Below are 17,658 nucleotides of genomic sequence, written 5' to 3' on the forward strand. Positions count from 1 at the left end.
ATTCCTACTTATTTATCCACCTTCCTGTCATGGTACTTAGCTGCCCAACTGAATAGTATCTAGGAATGTGTCGTCTTTAAAAGTCTACTATCTGGAGTCATGTTTTTGTGGCAAGTGAATAAAGAATAACAGAGCTTAGTTTGTCCCTCCCCATGAGTGGTATCCCTGATGAGGGATACCAGCACACTTGCCCCTAACACTGCTATTTCTCAAAATATTTCTGGAACTTCTCCTTTGAGTTTTCTTCAGAGGCTGCGAATCATTCTTTTCATTATCCTCAGAATCTTATTTGGCTAAGAATGGATTTATTAGGGCCAGGTATGGTGAGTGAAGTGGGGGATCCGCTGAGAAGTGCTATTTGGAGTTACTATTTTTTTCTGACTATAAGTAATGAGAGTAATTTCTGGCTTGACTCATAAAATAGCCAGAAGTAGTTATCTTTTTAAAATAAAAAGTGAGCTGCAGGTTTTATTCTGTAAAAACCAAGTCTGACTGCCCTCATAATTTCCTCCCCCGGAATTAATCACAACCCCCTAAGTCCAAAGCTACTTTCTCTGGCTTTCAGAGCCTTACCAGGCCTATCCTTGCTTGCTTGCTGTGTCTCCACTCCAGAGCCCTTTTCTGAGACCTCCATTCTGTGATGCCCTTAGTTTTTCAACTTAGCATGGGAGGGCCTTCTTGGGGCTTAGCACACTGCTCTAAGGTGTCCTCTCTTTTGAAAAGTAGTCTGGCCCCTACTTCTAAGAGGGAACCTACTTTATTCATTGAGTTATATAGTTAACTAGGCTTCTTTTTGAGCTGAGAGCATCCATTTAAAAGAAACACATGAACATGCAGAATTTTGCACATGAGGACTTTGTTCATGGACTTCGTAAAGCACCTCCTCTTCGACTCCCTGCCACACACACACGGAGCTTTATTGTACAAGGTATTGGATTGGTCCTTCACTGTTCTCCCTTCCAACTCATCTGTTTCCTAAGGGCAAGGAAAAAGTCCTTCTCAGCTCTCCTTCCTAGAGCCATCAGGACATGGATGACTATACAATGATAGCATTCTGTACACCATCATGGTTTAACAGATCTGTTCTGTTATTTTTCTGCCTTCCACATTGCTGTAACTATTTTTTAAAGAGACAGAGTTCAAAAGGTTTTGTTAAAATGCCTGTAAAATAAAAGCACAGTGTGTTGGGAATACATTACAGGGTATCTCTTTGCCCCAAATGACATCCCTGAAATGTACTTCTCAGGATAATTCTTATCATCTTATTTTGACATGGAAATAAATGCAGTAGGGCCCAGAATGCCATAGTTCCTATTATAGAGCAGAGCAGATTTTATCCCTCTGCACAAATGACATATAGCTTCTTTCCTGCTGTTACACAAACAAGGATATGCTGCTGGCTTCTGCGGAAGCCAACATATCACACTGAATTGCATAGAGTGGAACTTCACTGGCACTTCATTGTTAATTGGCCAAGCCTACATCAGAATTTAAGCAGCACCTTTTATATTAGACATCCAGAAACATATTCTAACAGTGGTACATTTGTTGTTGGCCTTGCTTTGTTTCCAGTACTCAAGGCCTCATGCTTGTTAGACGGGTGCTCTGCCACTGCGCCGTACCTCCAGCCATGTTTGCACTTTTAGGGGAAGTGTACTGGAGCTTGAAGTCAGGCCCTCTCGCTCTCATTCAGCTGTTTCATTCACAGCTGGCACTCTTAACACTTGAGGTATCCTCCAGGCCAGTCCCTCATTTTACTGATTAATTTGAATCCTAGTCTCATAGACTTTTCTACGCGAACTGACTTTAAACCACAGTTATTAGATCTCAGCCTTCTGAGTAGCTGGGATTATGGAGATGAGTCACCAGTGCCTAGCTTTGCCCTAATGATTTTTGAGCTCGTATCTCACTTCCTATCTGGGTGCTCAACTGGACAACAGCCCTCATTCTCACTTTTCACTGACAGGAGCATGCCACCCTGTCTCATTTCTTCCACTGAGATGGAATTTCAGATGTTCCAGCTAGGGCTGGCCTGGAACCACGAGTCTCTGAATCTTGACCCTCCTTCTTAGCTAGAAATGACAGTTGTGAGCCAGGGTCATCCAGGTGCCTTTGTGCTTTTTAAAAAATATGTTTTATCAGTTTATTTTTCTTAAAGTACTATTTGTATTGTTTTGTTACAAATTAAAGTTCTTGCAGGGTGTGGCTTATGGTTTCGTTAGAGAAGGGGTTTCTACTTTAATTATAAGCCACACTTCAAAGATGATAGAATTTCCTGAAATAATTTGTATTAAAACTCATTAGACTTTAATGTATTGTGGATACCTTTCCTATATTAACATCTTTGGTTTTTATTTCTATATCTAGTTAAAAAATCTAAGTTTAGAAGAGCTACAGATGCGGCTAAAAGCATTGGACCCCATGATGGAACGAGAAATAGAAGAACTTCATCAGCGATACACTGCAAAAAGACAGCCCATTCTGGATGCAATGGATGCTAAGAAAAGAAGGCAGCAAAACTTTTGAGTCTGATTTCTTCTCTGTTTTAATAGCTACTCTTGAGACCAAGAAACCACTAAGGATTGAAGGAATATTCTGACTTTTTTAATCCCTAAGATGTATGTTCTTCAACTAGGCAAAGGTCAAAAATTTGTGATGGTACATACCTAGGTAACTTCCCACTGGATAGAATTTGCAATCATACCCACTGTGCTTTCCAGTTTTAAATGATGAGGACAATAGAAATGTGTTCCTGTTTCTCTGTCAGCTATTAATCCAGCAATAAAGCTAATCTAAAATGAAAACTATATTAAAGAGAACTTGAAAATCCAAAGCTATGGTTGTACACTTGTACAGCACGGAAGGGCTTTATGTTACAATATTCTTTATTCCCATCTAGAAGCCTATTTATTTTATCCCCTTAGGTAGATTTATTTATTTATGCTATTTCACTTTTTGTTTTTAAAAGACCACATCAAGATAGCTTTGGTGAAGGTGGGAACATAATAATAGGTTATAATGCACAACCAAATTGTATAAGCAGGGGGCTATGAGTGCATCCTTAAATTTCCAGGACAGCTTTTCAATAGAAACTATCCAGTAATAGCAGTAGTACCCAAATGAGCTCGACACTTTTTTTTTGTATTGAAGCAATACCATTTTTACCTTTTGAAATTTGAAATTTTTGATTTTTGATACAAACATATGTATGTCAAATAGAACTGTAATGTTTAAAACCAAAGAAATCAGTGGACTCCTTGTTCCAAAAGAATGTCTGGTAAATATTTAAAGAAATGAAATCTTAAGACAAATGTGATTTGTTAACATTGTTTCATGTTTCTTGTGTAGGTCTGATAGCTAAACCAAATCAAACTGTAATAAGCTCCTCAAATTTATTTCTGTGAAAATGTGCTCTAATATAAGAGGCCTTTTGTTGGTTTCATTTATTTCCTGGGAATTGGTAAACATCATGTGCCTGAGATAAAACGGCGAAAACATTCGTTCTGAGCTGTGCAAGCCTTGGGAATCGAAAAAAAAAAAAAGGAAAGGAAAAAAAATTAAAACCATTAAAAAGAAACTCATTTCTAGGCTGAACGAACATTTGCATAATTGTACTGGGACCAGTTGTTGCCTAAGCTGCATATGGCCATCTTGACAGTGTTTGTCGTTTTCTGTGTTTCATTACATTGTGTAAGTCTAAATGACAAATAAACTTTACTGGGCTACCCAGCACATTTCATCTCCGTATCATTTTTAAAACTCATGACCCAGGACCCTTGTCTTTTCCAAGCAAGGAAGGTCAGTTTGGCAGCACAGCCTACAGGATGCCTTGATAACAACCCTGAAACTTCAGTGGCCTCCCGGTAGACAGGGCTTCTTCCATCACAGCAGGGACATGCTGATGCCACAGTCCTGTTCACTGCAGCCAGGAGGGGGCCCTGGTGAGTCAGCAGCAGCACATCAGTCAGCCACAGCTCCTGTGTTCAGAACTATTCACACGACCACGTCTAACTTGCAGGAAGCCGGAAGGTGCAGCCTGCCCATGTGGCTAGTGTTGGTTATCCTCAGAAAGCTTCCATGCTTTTCTGTAACAGCATTTGTGTGCAGGCTAATGCCCCTTGGTGGCACTTGTCTCTGTTCTTTTGAGTCCTAATAAGTAGTATGTTATCTTATTGTATATCAATTATAAGATTATGAAAACATTAATGAATAATAAAGGTTATTAACAATAAAACACATGATTAAAAATAATAGCTAATTCTGCACATACCAAAGCTTTGTATAATACATTCATGAAATGTTTTTTAACTTAGTGCCTAAGCTGAACATTCTTGGAATCTGGAACAGTCAAATGAGTTAACCAGCTAAAGCACTATCCTTTTTTTTTCTCTTAATTCTTTTTCTGCTGGGTACCAGTAGTTCTCCCCTATAATTCTAACTACTTGGGATGTTGGAATCTGAGGATCATGGTTCAAAGCCAGCCTGGACAGGAGAGACCATGAGACTCCTACCTCTAATTAACCACCAAAAATCTGGAAGTAGAGTTGTGACTCAAGTGGGAGAGAACTAGCCTTGAGCAGAAAAGCTCAGGGACAATGCCCAGGTCCTTAGTGAAGCCCCAAGACACTCTCTCTCTCTCTCTCTCTCTCTCTCTCTCTCTGATGCACTCACGCACACACACACATTGTTTTTCCCTTCACCTGCTTCTTACCTTGCCCTGATATGATGGAATCAAATAACAATGTTCTGTCATTCAAGCAAAACCACCTATATCAAATGGACCAAAAGTATGAAGATGATTTCTGTACAGAACGTGTGGACTGCTACCCACTTTTCCAATCCAGTCTAGACAGCAGGCCTCTTCCTAACACGTGTTTCTGTTGACTTTATACCTTGTTGTTACATCTATCTACTAAAATATATACAAATCCACATAGTTAAAAGAATTAAGAGCAATGAATAATTGTTTTATTTTAGAGCTGTATGAAACAAGTCAAAACATTTGTAGAATAATATATTTTAAAAAAAATTTTCCTCCTCCTTCTGTCCCTACCAAAGAAAGGAACTTAAAGATACGTTTTTGAAGCATCTCAAGCCATGAAAGAAACCTTCAAGTTTAGTTAAGCATTGAGTAATCATGACACTCAGGAGAGAAAACTTTATAGTTATTTTAATGAGTTTAAAAAGAAACCTTTTATTTTGACCTTGGTTGCTGAGAACTTTCCAAAAATAAGTAAGCGTGCTTTCTGCACGCCTCCGTCCTTGAAGAGATCCAGTATTGTGAATGTAATTGAAGCTAATGAGTCAGGTTTCATCTCACTGAAACTGTTGTATACCTTGTCCTATACATGAGAAAGTTTTCTGTTTGCTTTTATGAACTTAGATGACTCATGTCTACAGGGGAACACTGCTGTTACACAGCTCATTTTAGCATAAGTGCTTTTCTGCTCAAACTACAAGTTAATTTGGCTAATACAAGTTCTAAAAGAAAATGCCTTTATTTAAATGGGTGTCAGAATAATGGCATGTGTTGTTTGGGAATACCTACATGTCAGACACTGCTAAACAAGCTTACATGTATTATGCGCTTTTATATTCTGCTTATTCACTAGATATGAAATAATACCCTTAAGATTTAACACTGCTTTATTCACTGACATTAAGACATTATATAATGCCTTAATAAGATATTTAACTTAGTCACAGGAAATCCTTTCAAATTACTGACACATTGACATTCAATAAGCAGACTATTTTTGTTTCTTATCCTATATGTTAAAGATTAATCATTAAACTAACCCCTGCTGGCTCATGTCTGTAATCTCCACAATGTGAGAGGTCAAGATGGAAAGATAAGGTTTGAGGCCAGCCTGGGCAAGAAGTTAACAAGATTTTATCTCAAAAAACCTAGCAGGATTTGTGGCATTGCCTGCAATCCTTGTCAGACAGGTAAGAGGATTGAGTCCAAGGCTAGCCCCAAGTAAAAGTATGAAGCCTTCCCTGAAAAGGGGGTGGGTGGGTGGTAGGGTGCCCTCTCCAGCAAATAGGAACTCCTAAATCCATCCTAGTATCACCAAAAAATGAAAATTGATCCTGATACTGATATTCTCAATAGAACTTGTAGGAAATATGAAAATTGAGTTCCAATGCATTACTAAACTGTTACTGGGTACAGGCACTTAAGTAGGTTTCTCAGCAAAATGTTACATGATAGTACAAGATGGGTTGTTGTTGTTTGTCAGGGGAGCTGGTTTTGTTGGAACAAGAGGCTAGGAATCAGGTCTCATGAGAACTGTTTCGCTTTGCTGTTGAAGCAGGGTGATAAGAGCTGGACCTGGGAAACTTCTATGCCTTAGTTTTCAGGGAGTCAGGTCAGCTCCTATCTGTTCCACATCCATAGAAAATAACCTTCAGGCTTTGCGGTTGCCTCCTACTTCCTTTCTGGGTCATAAACAGACTCCAGAGGAAAAGCACAGGGGCAACTTCTTTCACCCATCTTGAAAACAATTCCAAGTTCCCATCCTTCTCACCTGGGCCACATCATTAGCCAGACCCTGCCACTACTTTCTTCTTTTGATTAAATACCCCTTCCCTCCCCCAAAAAAGTAAATGTTTTTTAACTCCACTTTTTCTGCTATGAATTGAGTTCTTGAAAGCAGAGATGTTTTTGATCTCCCTTGTTTCCTGACACTGCTTTCCCAGTATTTCAGACATAATTATTAAAGTTTCATTGATAACAAAGTTGCTACCATATTCTTGTTTGTGACCATTTATCAAGGCATGTACTTCTGAAATATTATCTCGAAACTTCACAAGATGTATGTTCCTTTTATTGGAAAAGAAAAAGGAAGATTGAAAGGATTGGAGATTAAGTGGGGTCATGTAGCTAGTTAATATCAGCGTGAGCTTTAAACTTCCATCTGTTTGTATTCAAAATCCTTGCCTTTGCCACTAGACCACATTACCTAATATACACAGCAGTCTGGTTCTAGAATGTTGGACAGCGTTACTAAGTCTGCCTGCTGAGTTATCTTAGAAGGAGCTAATTAAAGACTCAGGCATGATGCTTATTAGCTGATTTTACCTTTTTCACGTGTCAATGGAACCTACACTTTCCAAAATGGCATCCTTTCTTTCTTCATGTAGAGAAAAAACACAGGGTGGCTTTATTGAGCTTACAAGCTCAGTTATACAAAAAGGTTACATGTAGAGTTTTTGTTCCTTGAATTCTGTGCTTTCTTTGTAAATGATAATGCATTCTATTCTTTCCCTTGCCAATTTTTCTTTAAGAATGAATACTTTTGAGAAACAATAATCAACATAGAAGGAACCTATCCTCAGAAGTCACATGAGCTGGGTTCGAATCCCAGCTCTTCCTTGGCTATCCTGGACAAAAATAACCTTTCAATAAATCTGCACTTCTTTTTTTATTTGCAGCAGTTATAAAGATCCATTGTTCTAGTACATGTAGAATATTTCATGAAGTTCTTATCATAGGACACATGGAGATCACTTACAAAATTTTAAACTAAGCATAGCTTGATGACTAATCCTAGTTCCTTGGGAGACTGAGATAAGATGATTGTGGTTTCAAGTCACTGGACCAAAAAAAAGTGAGAAACTTGTCAAAGAATAAAGCCAGCACAAGTAGGAGGATTGAGATCCAAGGCCAGCCTGGGAAAAAAGCTCCTATCTGAAAAATAATGGCTAAATGCATAGCTCAAGTGATAAAGCACTAGCCTAACAGGCATGAAACCTTGAGTCCAAAGTCCAGTACAGCCAATAAAGAAGTAAATACAGATTAAATAAATTTCACTTTAATGCATTGGTTGGTTTTGAGGGTTGGTACTTGGGCTTGACTTCAGAGCCTTGGGCTTGAGCTCAGCTTTTTTAGCTCACTCTGGCTCTCTGACTCAAGCTGTGCTTCTCTAGTCCAGTTTTTCTGCTAGCTAATTGGAAATAGTCTCATGGATTTTTCTGCCCAAACTGGCTTCAAACTGATCCTCAGACATCAGCCCTCTGAGTAGCTAGGATTACAGGCATAAGCCAGCTGTGCCAGGCTAATACATTGTTTTTTTTGCAAGAACAGAATAAAAAAGCCTCTATTCATTGATAGGCAAACTTACTGTCACTTCTAAAGTAAATTAGACTCTTAGAACCCAGTTATGTTTTTCTTTAAGAACCAAGTCTACTCCCTATGACTGAGGAAAAATCTATCATGCTCAATTTTTCGAAGTATTTTCTTTATGCATAGAACAAAGTTGTGTTAAGCTAAGCCTTGCTTCATATTCTTTTTTAAGACTATTTTTCTATTGTTGTCATTATTGTTAAGGTCAGTATCCATAGTCTGATTTGTGAAGACCATCAGGAAATTGCAAATTTATGATCCTCACCTGTGCTTTCATTGAGCTTTTGGTGTTCTTGGTCCTTAGAAATACGGATTGTGTGATTAACTTGGTCTCAATTCACTTTGGCTTCCAGGGAGCTCAAAATCAATTTTATCTGTTAATAACCTTATAAGAGTCTATGATATGCACAACTACATTTCCCCGAACTTATATTGTTTGTTGTTGGATTTAGTTTTATTTATTTAATTTTGTTGTCAAGGTTATATACAGAGGGGTTACAGTTACATGCATAAAGTCATACTTGTCATACTTGTTACCCCCTCCCTCATTTTCCCCCATCTCCCCCCCCAAGTCGTATAGTTAATTTCCAACATATTGTCTTGTGAATATCACTGTTGGATTGGTTCACCTTTTATCCTTTGTCCCACAATTTTGATGTTCCCCTTCCCTTTCCTAACCCAGATAAGTGTATATACAATATCCAGGGTACCAAAATCAAATACAGTGACAACAGAGGATAAACTATAAGGAAGAAAAATGAAAGAAAAAAGAAAGAATTTCACACAGTACATTAAAAACAACAACAAAGAGAAGCCTCTTATTTCCATATCTTAGAGTTCATTTCACTTAGCATCATCTTATATGATCATATGTACATAGCTATTGAGCTATTGTGATGCATTTCTAGGCATATACTAATTATTACCAGTGAGGGAAACCATGCAATCTATGTTTCTTTCGGTTTGGCTTATTCCACCTAATAGGATTTTTTTACCCTGCACCAGAATCAGCCCCAAAGACCTTGTAAAAGCATTACAGGAATCAATAGGAGAGATACTAGGGCTCCTTGGCACAGGTCAAAAGTTTCTTAATAAAGACCCAGAAAAACAACAAATCAAAGAAAGGTTTAACAAATGGGATTGCGTGAAATTGCAGAGCTTCTGCAGGGCAAAGGACATAGCTTTCAAGATAAACAGCCCTCAGATTGGGAGAAGATCTTCATTGGCCTTACAACAGACAAGGGCCTCATATCAAAAATATACTTAGAACTCAAAATTTAAGTCCCCCCAAAACAAATCCTCAAAGAAACAACTTCCCCATTAATAGGTGGGCTAAAGACTTAGAGAGAGACTTCTCTGAAGAGGAAATAAGAGTGGCCAATAGACACATGAAGAAATACTCAACATCTCTGGCCATGAAAGGAGTGCAAATCAAAACAATATTGAGATTTAAAAAACAAAAACAAAAAACATTGAGATTCCACCTCACCCCGGTTAGAATGGCCATTATCAAGTACACTAATAACAGCAGATGCTGGCAGGGATGTGGCCAAAAGGGAACCACTGGTTGGGGGGAGTATAAACTGGTTCAACCACTCTGAAAAGCAGTATGGAGGTTCCTCAAAAGACTAAACAGAGCTCCCATATGACCCAACAACCCCACTTCTGGGCATTTACCCAAAGGATCACAAACAAGGCCATACTAAAGCTACCAGCACAACCATGTTCATTGCAACATTACTTACCATAGTTAAAATATGGAACCAATTCAGATGCCCCTCAGCAGATGAATGGATCAAGAACATGTAGCACATATGTACAATGGAATTCTATACTTCCATCAAAAAGAATGGCATTGCTCCATTCATAAGGACATGGAAAGACTTGAACTTATATTTTTAAAAACTGAAAATTGTTTCAAAGAAACTAGAAGTATGTTTCCTCACTATGTTCAACAGGAGCATTCTCTCATAGGTTCTCAGATTGTCATGTATGGTAATGTTGAATCAAGGTGATTTTCTTCATATAGGGAATGCCACATAGGGTATAAGGCTCCAGGAAGCTGAGATAACTCATATACTGTCTCTTTTGGAAGGAACCAAGTTAGGAAACACCATAATGCTCTGGGTCTTCACCCCTTCTTCCTCCATGAAGACACCCTAAGTCCTAATGACCCCTTCACATCACATTTACACACACACACACACACACACACACACACACACACATCAGCCTGACTAGGCAAGCACCATCTAGCTCCAGCTCAGCCAACAGGGTCAATCCCTTAAAAAAAAAAAATCTGTCTCTCCCTCTGCATTTTTCCATCTTTATTCTTCTATTCTTAAGCTATCTTATATTAATAGAAAAAAGGATATGAAGAGCCAGAAAAGAGCAAAAGGAAATGATAAAAAAAATTTAGCACAATATGAATGACAATTTAAACCAAAAACTTACAAAATAGTGCCATACCCCCATATTCCTTTTCTTTAAGTACTGAAAGCTACTGAGTTCTCAAAAAAAAATTAGTAGAAAACCCAATGCCTGCCCAGGGGAAGCCAAGCAACTAGCTGTCTCTTAAATCTTTATAGCGCTTTCCAAGGTAGATTGTAATTAGTTGAGGCTAGAATTCTCAGCTTTTAAATATTTTCTAACATTTTAAATATTCCTGTGTCTACAGAGCATTCTGAACAGGACAATCCTGCAGCTGTGCTTTTCTCAGCCTCCCCATTTCTTCCATGACAGCTTTCTCTCGAGTTAAAAAGAAAATATTCTTGGCAAGAATATTCAAATGAGAAGACAATCGCACTTGGAATAGAAAACTGATATAAAACACACACACACACACACACACACACACACACACACACACACAGAGATACCCTGAAGAATCTGAAATGTAGAGCTGTTTCATTATTAATGAGCAAATCAGTGAGCAAATTCATGAATTCATTCTCAGTTGACCTTTCAAAAAAAAAGCATGAAGTTTATTTTTAAAATATTCCAGCTCATGACAATAATCAGTTTACATGCATAGAATATGTTGTTTGGAAATCACGCCTGATAGCAGAGACTTGACATTAATGGGCTATTGAGCCTAGACCTTTAAAAGTTTCTATGAAGCTTTTCGAGGCAAATTAATTGCTTAAGTAATGATCTGAGTATTTACCAGGAACTGGAATGTGGAAGTCAGTCATAAAAGTCCAAGCAAAATATGTTTAAAATTCTTAGTGCAAAATTATTTCAATTCCACACAAATCGAATGAGCTGCTAGTTGTTTTTATTCTTCTTTGGTGAGTTTGATGCTCTGTTTAGCCCCTTGATAATGACCCAAAACAGGAATGGTAACTACACAGTTAACTCAACATGCACATTTCTAATCTTACTAAACAAATTCTCCTCAGAGGAGAGAGCTATACTTGCCCTGCCCAATTTGAAGCATATTCATTCCTTTAGTTCTTGAGATTGTTCCAAAAGACAAGGAAGCTTATTTCTATTGCAGATCGGAGTTCCTCAAAAGGAGGGAGATATTGTTGAGACACACTGCTGGTATATCACAGGACTGTGAGTTACTCGATGCCTCCTCTACTACTCTCCTTTAAAAAATGGAGAAGAAAACTTCTGAGGGCTCAAAAAGGTTAATGAGACACCCACAGAAGCCCTCAGAATACTACCCCACACCCAGTGTGCACCAGTGATTTGTACTTTGTGTAGTCATCATCAACAGACATCCGGGAGCCCCAATCACGTGCCAAAGAATTTGCTAAGTGCAGAGACAAGAGGGGGGAAAAAAAGACAAAGCTGGATTCCAATGGCACCCCACTGATAATCCTAGCTTCTCAGAAGGCTGAGATTCAAGGATTGTTATTCAAAGCCAGCTGGGGCAAGGAAGTTCCTGAGATTTGTATCTCCAAGAAACCACAAAAAAGCAGGAAGTGGAGCTGTGACTCATGTGGTAGACCACCAGCCTTGAGTGAAAAAACTAAAGGATAAGCCTATTTTTAAAAAGGGGGGCGGCTGGAAATGTGGCTTAGCTGTAGAGTGATTGCTTGCCTAGCATGCATGAACCCCTGGGTTCCATTCCTCAGCACCACATACACAGAAAAAGCCAGGAGTGGCGCTGTGGCTCAAGTGGTAGAATGCTAACCTTGAGCAAAAACAAAAAAAAAGCTGGGGACAGTGCTCAGACCCTGAGTTCAAGCCCCAGGTCTTGGGGGAAGGGAGGTGGTGGTTGGAAAGTAGCTTAGTGGTAGAGTGTTTGCCTAGCATGCATGAAGCCCTGGGTTCAATTCTTCAGTACCACATACACAGAAAAAGCCAGAACTAATGCTGTGGCTCAAGTGGTAGAGTGCTAGCCTTGATCAAGAAAAAAGCAAAACAAAAGCTCAGGGACAGAGCCCAGGCCCTGAATTCAAGCCCCAGGACTGACAAGAAAAAAGAGAGAGAGAGAGAGAGAGAGAGAGAGAGAGAGAGAGAGAGAGAGAGAGAGAGAGAGAGAGAGAGAGAGAGAGAGAGAGAAGGAAGGAAGGAAGGAAGGAAGGAAGGAAGGAAGGAAGGAAGGAAGGAAGGAAGGAAGGAAGGAAGGAAGGAAGGAAGGAAGGAAGGAAGAAGAAAGAAAGAAAGAAAAAGAACGAAAAAGAAAGAAAAAGGACAACATGATTCTTGCTGGACAGCTGGTACTCAGAGCCTAGAACAAGTACGGAGACAAAGTGTGGTCATTTTAGCAAGGAGACATAAACTAGACCTGTGCAGGAAGAAGGCTTCCCTGAGGACATATTCACACTGAGTCTTGAGGCTGGCAAAGGCAGGGACGAGGGAAGAGCATTTGAGGCTGGACAAAACAAAACAGAATAGCCAGAGACACCATTCAGTGTCCAGGTTCTTTACAAAGTAAACACATTTGAAGAAAATGCACTGGGGATAGTTTGTCTAGCGTTGTCTTGCAATTGAGGAGAGATCATGGAATCATGTGTTCTGTTTGGGGCTTCATTTTTATCCCAAGTCCAATGCTTTCTAGATAAATGAATTCGAAGTACTATCTGAGCTATCTCCTGGTGCAAAGATCTACTAGCCACACTCAGCTGTGCTCATTTCTGTTGTTTCACTTAAGTGCCTAGAAATAATGACTTCTGCAGAGGCTTGTCTAGGTTAGGTATCAGGGAAAGCCAGCAGAGGTGGGAGAGGGCTGGCCAAGCACCTGAGGAAATAGGTTTAAATGCAGCTCTTTAAGTCAGTTCACTAGCTCTACATCCTGACTGAAATGCTGCCATCCTTTTTATCAGCAGTTTCCAGCACTTTTTCCTTTGGAGTAGAATCCAGGGAGGGCCTCAATCTTGGTTGGTCATGTTAAGCAAATGTTCTATAGCTGAGCTATAACCCCATCCCCATTTTCTTCTAATTAAAGTAATTTATAAAGGAGGATGTATCAAGTATAACAAAGTCACATAAATGAAACCAAATGAGAAAAGAGAAATGGAAAACAAATGTAGGAAGGCAATCTGGATTGTGGTTCATGGAAAATTGCTTACCATGAATTTGGTCTAAATCTTCCTAGAAGTGAAAATGAAGAAGGAAAGCAGAGCCAGATTATATTAGCCAACAATGCTGCCCAAGACAGCAGCCACTGGCACCTGAAATCTTGCTAGACCAAACTAAGAAGTGCTATGAGTATAAAACAAATTCATCTCCTTAAAAAGAAGCCCTATACTCAGGCTTTCTTTCCTTTTCATTGCTGAGTCATATTCCCTGCTGTGCATATACCACACACTTTCATCTATTAAACTACCACTGTCCAACAGAAAGATAATATGAGGTACAAATGTGAGCTATAAATGTGATTTTAAATTTCCTAGTAGCCATATTTTAAAAAGTAAAATTAATTTTAAGGTTAAAATATCTCACTAAAATATCCCAGAAAGTATTATTTCAATAGGTAATAAGTGTTAAAATTAAGCTACTTTGTTTTTGTGCTGCCTTTGAAATACAATGTGTATTTTACACTCACAGCACATTAATTAATGAATGAACAAGGAAAAAAGAAAACAAAAAATAGTAAATATTGGTGATGTGCCCTTAGAGAGCTACTTCTCGTCTTGATACTAAAAGTTGGGTTTTATACTTTTATCTTTTGTTTTCTAAAGTTCAAAAGTATTTATCTTTATGATTTTTAATGTAGCTAAAGCAATGGATTCCTTCTTTAAAGTTTATAATTCAATGGTTTGTAATATATTCAATTCAATGAGTTTTTTTAAACATCTTTGCATACACACAATCATCACTATTGTCAATTTTAAAATCGCAATAATTCAACTTTCTATCAATATTTGGTTATAGCCAGGAGCTGGTGGCTCATGTCCATATTTCTAGCTATTCAGGAAGCTGAGATCTGAGGATAGAGGGTCAAAGCCAGCCCTGGCAGAAAAGTCCATGAGACTCTTATCTCCAATTAACCACAACAAAAACCCAAAAGTAGAGCTGTGGCTCAAGTGGTAAAGCAGTAGCCTTAAGCAAAAGGAATTCAGGAACCGCTTCCAGGTCCAGAGTTCAAGCCCCTGGATCTGCAGACACACAAAAAAATATCAGTATTGTCAATATTCAGTTATCAGTATTCTCAGAGTGAACACATGGATGGATTTGGCAGGTCTATCATTTACTATTTCCAACCGCCTCATGTTTGAGTCAGTTAACATATGCTAATGGCTCCTAAAATGTTACCTTCAGCTCAGACTTTCTAAAATGCTGTAGCTAGGCAGTGTGTGTGTGTGTGTGTGTGTGTGTGTGTGTGTGTGTGTGTGTGTGTGTGTGTGTATGATGTACTGGGGCTTTCACTCAGGTCCTCAAGCTCTCACTTGATTTTTTTTTTCTGCTCAAAGCTGATGCTTTACCACTTGAACCATGCTCCTAGACCTAAATGACCCCTCCTCTTCATCCTGTCAGCTGATCTCAGGATCATCTCCTCTATACATCCAGATGTGGATCACTATTCTTTTTTTTTGGCCAGTCCTGGGCCTTGGACTCAGGGCCTGAGCACTGTCCCTGGTTTCTTTTTGCTCAAGGCTAGCACTCTGCCACTTGAGCCACAGCGCCACTTCTGGTCATTTTCTATATATGTGGTGCTGGGGAATCGAACCCAGGGCTTCATGTATACGAGTCAAGCACTCTTGCCACTAGGCCATATTCCCTGGATCACTATTCTTATCTCGGTGTTATCTACTTATTCCTCTGCCATCCCTATCTACAGAAAGCTGTGAGCCAGAACCAGGCCACACTTTCCTCAAGTCTAGGCCCCAGCTCAGCCCCCAGCTTTATCTATTAATTTCAGCTTAGCAACTACCACACTGATGAAGTGTTTGCTGAATACTAGTTAAACCACTAGTTTGAGTTTAGGCAAATGGTTAGAAGGCCTAGAACCCAATGATTAAGTGCTAAATGTTACTTGTCATCAAGAGAACACAGATCATGCCCTTCTTGCTCATCTCTGCACTTCCAATATCATGTAGTACTTACTGCAGAGGTGAGTAGGAAGATGAATGAAGATGCAGGCAGAGACATGCCTTGAAAATAAACTGCTTACATGAAAAGCAGTCAGTCACAAAATTATATCTGTGTCATCTCTCCAATATGAATTGATCGATACCCAATACCCTGAAGCCTAGAGGAACATTTCTTTTGCCTGAACAAATGATTACCCAATTGGTCATGAACAATTAGATGACAAGTCTCACTTTATCCCCTGCACCCAATAGCATTGTGAGGCCTGTAAGAATACACCATTACTAAAGAGACACACACAGTTCCTTTATTGCGACCATATCCTGGCTCTGCCTTCTTCAGAAAGCATGTCTAGACTGATTCATGTGAAGCAGATAGATGTGCTACATCTGCTTCACAAAATACAATAAATGAGAATGAGATCCTTTTCCTTTTAAGCTACAGGAGTTGATTTTGTTCTTATAATTCTGTTGGCAGTGATGCAGGAGGCTGAATGAAAGCTAGAAGATATCCCTATTTTTCAAATAGTCCCCATGCTTCCTGCTTTACGAGAAACCAACAGCAGTACCAAAAAGCACTCTTTAAATTCATTATTCAGTTGGTATGTGGAGAAAATAAAAACATAATTGCATGCAGTAAAGTTAGAGCAATAATATATAGCCACGGGTTCTTTTTGACATTTTAAAAATATGTGTGATTAATATGCAAAATCCAAGCATTAATAACAGATCGACAGTCACTGTGTGAAAATATTAGAAATAATATTACCTATAATTCTCCTGCTAGATCAAGGAATGTGATTAATGGATTTTTTTAATCTGTCAGCTTAACTACAGCTAGAAATCCTGTGTGGTATTCCTTTCTATTCCCTAAAACTCTGAGGTAAAAGTTGAGTAAAATTATCCTAATGGTTATAGCTCATCCACTCAACAACCACTCATGGAAACCAGCTAGCTGCGTTCTAGAAATATTTAGATGTTTGGAACATGATCCATGCCTCAACCTGGACTTCAGAGCACTGAGATGAGAACTAATGGGGAAGAACAAAGTGTTCCAGCTTGGATCACCCAACACAGGAATACAGTTCATTGTAATGGGACTGGGCTCAAGGGCAGGACAAGAAGTTCAGAATTGAGAGCATTGAACTTCAGCTTCTGGGAAGCAGCTGGAAACCCAACTCCGGAGCTGTCTGGAATGGGTAGACCTGGAAATGAAGATTTCCATTGTTAGATAAAGACATGGATGAAAAAGACCACGGAAACTGGGCCACATGAAGGGTTAAAGATCAAGAATAAAACTCTAAGGGACAATCAGAACAAGAGGAATACCTAGCGAATCTGACAACAGGCCAGAAAGTATGAGGTGGAGCTAGAAGCAGAGGGAGAAGAAACTTTAAGCAGGCTATCCCCAAGTACCTGTTATAGCACATAATATACCCTCAATAAATGTAGGCTGAATAAACAACTGTGAAGGGTAACGACCAAGTTTCTGACTCTAAAGCAAAATACTTACAATGGTGTTAATTTTTATTCCCAGTGTTACAAAGGATGTCTTTGGAACTAAAGAGAAGTGGCTGGGGCTCTGCTTTGTCGCTTCCCAGTGGAATGAATGGCTTTGCACAAAGAGGCAAGCAAGGCTCTAAATAAAACTATTTTGATCAGGAGAGGATGGGGGATAAGCGAGCTTTGGTCTCACTGCTCAGTGCAGTTCAAAAGAACGATGTTGATATTTATAAACTGTCATAGGGAAAAAACATCTCTAGAATGGAACCATCTCTAAGACCACCCACTAAAACAAAATATCATTCTCCAGGTATCTAAAGATCTACACTTTACATTCGTGGAGTGCTCTGGACAGAAACACACCAAGTCATCAACAGTGGTCACAGCAGCTAGAGGAAGAAACTAACTTTAGGAATCAGTGGCATGCTAAGTTAAGGTTTGTTTTTTTTTTCTATGAGGATTTACTTTTTGTTGAGATAAATGCATTCAACTATTAGTAGTGTAACTACAAATTAACATGAAACAAATTTTAAGTATTAT

At 39.0% G+C, this 17,658-nt stretch overlaps 1 protein-coding gene across 1 annotated transcript in view; it reads left to right on the forward strand.

The window, feature by feature from the left end:
* Positions 1-3,526, forward strand: part of Stk3 (serine/threonine kinase 3) — a 214,945-nt gene extending 211,419 nt beyond the window's left edge. Inside the window, exon 11 of the mRNA XM_048359095.1 lies at positions 2,368-3,526. Within this exon, the coding sequence (XP_048215052.1) occupies positions 2,368-2,526 (159 nt within the window). The 3' untranslated portion in view covers positions 2,527-3,526. The remainder of the gene's footprint in view (positions 1-2,367) is intronic.
* Positions 3,527-17,658: the final 14,132 nt, after the last annotated feature.

Source organism: Perognathus longimembris, chromosome 12 (genome assembly GCF_023159225.1).
Source record: "Perognathus longimembris pacificus isolate PPM17 chromosome 12, ASM2315922v1, whole genome shotgun sequence".
Taxonomy (NCBI): Eukaryota; Metazoa; Chordata; class Mammalia; order Rodentia; family Heteromyidae; genus Perognathus; species Perognathus longimembris.